General features: G+C 48.1%; 1 protein-coding gene across 1 annotated transcript in view; it reads left to right on the forward strand.

Moving 5' to 3' along the window:
• CLCN4 (Cl-/H+ antiporter 4) overlaps positions 1–4,892 on the forward strand; it is an 83,041-nt gene that overhangs the window by 65,300 nt on the left and 12,849 nt on the right. The window contains exon 11 of the mRNA XM_017889729.1: positions 642–858. Within this exon, the coding sequence (XP_017745218.1) occupies positions 642–858 (217 nt within the window). The remainder of the gene's footprint in view (positions 1–641; positions 859–4,892) is intronic.

The following is a 4,892-nucleotide window of genomic DNA, read 5'->3' on the forward strand; positions in this document are numbered from 1 at the left end:
AGATCCACAAAATGGCCCATTTTTAAGACAGGAGATCCGAAGGGTGGTGGGGGGGTGGGGGGGGATGCAGCTTTTCTGGGGTTGTTTCTTTGGACCCAAGGGTCGCATTTGGGATTCAGCTACATTTCTGGGCTGTGAGCCTGGGCTGGCCGTATTGATTTCTTGTTCCTCCCAGGATTCATAATGCCATTCGGGCCAGTTATAAGTTAGTTCGTAAAAACAAAAACAATGTATTAAGGTCATCGGGCAGCTAAGTAAGTTTCTTGTCACGTCAAACTCCAGCCCATGATGAGGTGAAGGAGCATAAGGAAAGCCAGAATGGAGGGCCCTGGGCTGTTTGGGGTGCCTGGAGTCTGGGGGGAAGCAGTGAATGTCCCCAAAGGGGCCATCTGGGTCAGGCCCATATTGCCAGACTTTGGCAACAAATGATCCGGCCACAGCAGGGGACCCTCACACAGCATTAGCTGCAGAGAGATGCCAATTCCACAGATGTTTGGCTAAAGCCCCTTATTAAGAATGTGTGGTTCATCCTCCAAACCTCTTTTCTGTGGGATTCTAGATGCTGTGTGTGAGTATGGGGTGGGGAGTTGCTCAGCAAGGGGTTTTTGTGTGGCTTATTGTTCCTGCTCACCCCATTCTAGAGAACGCCAGACAGAGGCAGGAAGGCATTGTGAGCAATTCCATCATGTACTTCACGGAGGAACCCCCCGAGCTGCCGGCCAACAGCCCACATCCCCTGAAGCTGAGGCGCATCCTGAACCTCAGCCCATTTACAGTCACAGACCACACCCCAATGGAAACTGTGGTGGATATCTTCCGGAAACTGGGGCTCCGGCAGTGCCTGGTGACGCGGAGTGGGTGAGTAGCCGGATATGTGGCCAGAATGACCTAGGGAGAAAAAGATGAGTGAGACATGGTCTCAGCCCTAAAGGATGTGGAGGGCCACAGGGTGGAACAGTCCTTGACAGAGAATGGCAGTAAGCTGTGGTGAATGTGTTGAGAAGGAAATGTACAGGGGGCTTGGGACTTAGGGCTGAGCAGCCGTGTAGCCAGGGAAGGGGGCGGTCCAGTTTGGACTGCTGCCTGGGCTGAGGGAGGTTGAGTAAAAAGGGGCGGAGCCACAGGAGAAGGGGTTGGCGTTGCTTTTCTACAGCCCCCCCCGATATGTGACACTTGGCTTAGGGAGGAGGTTCTGCTATAACATGATATATGCGGTCCTCAAAATCACAGCACTATGCAAAAAGTGATCCATGCAAACCACAGGACTTCTGGGAAGAACGGGGTTAGGTACACAACAGTCAAAAACTTCATCAGTGATACATGACATAAAAGAGGTGAGAATGTAATAAGAATGGTAGTACCAAGCCAGGTGCCATGAATGGCTCGTGCCTGTAATCTCAGCACTTCGGGAGTCTGAGGCAGAGGATCACTTGAGCCCAGGAGTTCGAGACCAGCCTGAGTGGCAAGACCCTATCTCTACAAATACATTTTTATAAGATCAGCCAGGTGTGCTCCTAGTCCCAGCTACTCGGGAGGCTGAGGCAGGAGGATCACTTGAGCCCAGGCATCCAAGGCTGCAGTGTCCTAGGATTGCACCGCTGCACTCCAGCCTCGGCAGCAGAGCGAGACTATGTCTTGTAAAAAGAAGAGTGGTAGTACCATGTTACACATTAGTTAAATGGTTAAGAATACAGGGATATTGCCGGGCGCGGTGGCTCACGCCTGTAATCCCAGCACTTTGGGAGGCCGAGGCGGGTGGATCACAAGGTCAGGAGATTGAGACCATCCTGGCTAACACGGTGAAACCCCGTCTCTACTAAAAATACAAAAAAATAGCCGGGCATGGTGGTGGGCACCTGTAGTTCCAGCTACTCGGGAGGCTGAGGCAGGAGAATGGCATGAACCCAGGACGTGGAGCTTGTGGTGAGCCGAGATTGCACCACTGCACTCCAGCCTGGGTGACAGAGTGAGACTCCGTCTCAAAAAAGAAAAAAAAGAAATACAGGGATACAACAGAAATACGTCACTTCATCTTAAAAAGGCCTGAAGTTGGTGCGGGGTGGGTTTCACAAGCTCTGCCACTTATGAGTTACTGGGAAGGGGTGGAAGGAGGGGAACCTAAACTCAAGGGGAAGTAGTCACAGCAGGTGTGGATGGGCATAGCTCCTCACACATGCATGAACTGAGGTTGCTTGTGGATGTTTGGGCACTGGGCACGTGCATTTTGTGTATGCTGATCTCACTGGGTTCAGCTGGGTACAGTTCTCTGCATTTGCCTAGAGTTTCTCATGGATGAAATCACACATAAGCAAAGGTAAAATTCATATTATGCTCAGATTGTTCTTAATATATCAATTTGTTTGAAACAACTTTGTTTTTGAAATAAACATGATTGGAGAATGGAGAGATTTCATGACCCCATGGCATTGTCCCTGCTGCCTCTTTTGTTTTGTGTTGTCACAAATCAGGAAACCAACAATGCAGTGATCGAGGGTCCACTGTAGTAGCACCAGAGGTGCACTTCCTTAAAGGCTATTCCTTGGCCTCTGAGTGTCCCAAGTTCCATGGTATCAGAAGCTTGTGTAAGGGAAGGGGTTGGCTTGGTCAGGGTAGCCTGGAACCTAGGGTTATATCTGCCCATTTTATTCCTTTATGGGCTGGGAGTAGGAGGCAGGCAATGGGTTCTGGAGACATTGGTACCTAATAAAGTTTAGGCCTTTATAGACTTCAGAGGCTCAACTATCTAATATAGCTTATATTTCCAGAGCCGGCACACTCTTAACACAGCAGTTCTCAACTGGGATGATTTTACCTCTCAGGGACATTGGGCAATGTCTGGAGACAATTTGGGGTGTCATGACTGGAGGGAGGGATGCTATTTGGCATCTAGTGAGTAGAGGTCAGGGATACTGCTAAACATCCTACAGTGAACAGGACAGCTCCACAATAAAACATCTGGCCCAAAATGTCACTAGTTGTGCAGTTGAGTCACCTTGGACTGAATGTCCCTGTATAGCTAAATGAGCAATCCTATTCATTCTGCTTTCTTCCTGCTGTCCTGGTAGCAAGCACACGGGGGGACAGGCTCTGCAATTTGCAAATTTACCCAGAGAACTCCTGGCCAGCAGAGTGAGCATCCTCCTTAGCTCTGACTACAGAGAGAGCAGTGTCTTGCATGTGGGAGGTGCAATCAATAGGGAAAAATAAATGAGTCCTTGTGTTTGACAAGGCTAGGGATCATTTCTGCTGATGAATTTTAAAGGAGCTCAAGTGGTTTTTCAAACTTGAGTGTGGATCAAAATGCCCTGGAGGATTAAACTTCCAGGTTAAATCCAGATTTCTGGGCCCTGCCACAGAGGTACTGATCCCTGGAGGTCTAGGGTGAGGCCCAAGAATGTGCACTCCTGACAAGCTCCCAGGTGATGCTGCTTCTGTCGGTCTGGGGACCCCACCTTGAGAACCACTGAAGTCGATTGATGCACTTGAGTTTCCAGTATTATACTTGGTATAAATACCACGGTGATTGCCCATGCTGTCTCAAGTGTGTAGCAGTTTCTCCTTTCCTTTAAAACAATAATCCAATGTCAGTTATCATTGGAATTTCAGTTCAGTCAGGAAACTCTGCCCTTAATGCCCACTCACACCTCACAGAGCCCCATGAGGTCTTCCTGTGAAGATCTGGGTGCCGAAATTGGCCCCGAATGTGCTTCAAGAAAGCAAAATTGCACTCTCTCTCACTCTACATCTTTTAAACAAACACAGATGCTGCTGCGTTAGTGCTGGCAAGGGATCCTTGTCTGCGGGGCCTTTCATCTCCTTGGGCTTCTTGCCAGGTCAGGCACGTCTCTGGCCAGCTCTCATGTTTGATGTGCTCAGCCACCCTGTGCCTTCCCTACTCGGGATGGCCACTAGCCTGAGCTCCACCACTGGCCTGGATCACCTGCAGCATTTCTCAAGTCTGGGGTTCAAGGGGCATCATAAGACTGGACCAGGAATTAGAATGCCACAATCTAGGAAGCCTCCAGTTGCTAAGAGTGAATTTGGGTGAGATTTTCCCTATGAAAGTTCTAGAAAGGAAAAGTGAGTAAGGGAGGCGGTGTCAGATTTTCCCCAAGCCCTGCTAGGTGATCCACAGGGGCTTGGACAGGGTAGCTTTCGCAGAAGAGCCCAGCTGCTCGAATCTGAATTATGTCCTTGGTCATAGATCCGGTCGTTTATAATTCACTGAATTTGCTTGAACTACTACCCAAAGGGGCTGGAATTTCAAACACTTGATTTAAATCAAATAGGACATTTCATGCCACTAACGAAGCCTGCTGGATTTGATGTTACCTCCTTCTGGGTTGATGTTCGGCTTTCTTCTTTTGTGATAATTATCATCACAGGCCAGGGCACAATTTATGCACGAACCCAAGGCAGCTCCTGAATTCATATTTCCCTAGCGCTGTTATAGTCAACTTAACTTTTAGACATTACAGTCACAGAGCTTTAAAAGGAGGTTTTCAGAACGCAAAACTTGATCTTTTGATACTGTCTCCAGGGTGAAGATAGGGAAACAAAGACCAGGATTTGTAGATATGGGAGGGTTCCGTGTGTGTGTGTGTGTGTGTGTGTGTGTGTGTATGTATGTATGTGTGTGTTATAGTTATCACTTTGCGAACACTAACAAGTCTTATTTTTTTCAAAGCAACATTGGTTTATTCAACATTATCTTGAGCATCTATTTTAGCTGGGAACCGTAGGGGCACAGAAAGTGTTTTGTTGTTTTATTGTTGTTGTTTTTTAAAAACCCAAGCAGCTTGTTATCTACTAAGGAACATGGACATAATCCAGTTTAAGTGGTGCTACCCAAGGCAGGCTCTCCAGTGGGGACTGTTCTGTTTTTTTTTTTT

The sequence above is a fragment of the Rhinopithecus bieti genome, unplaced genomic scaffold, assembly GCF_001698545.2.
Source record: "Rhinopithecus bieti isolate Rb0 unplaced genomic scaffold, ASM169854v2 scaffold_19685, whole genome shotgun sequence".
Lineage (NCBI taxonomy): Eukaryota > Metazoa > Chordata > Mammalia > Primates > Cercopithecidae > Rhinopithecus > Rhinopithecus bieti.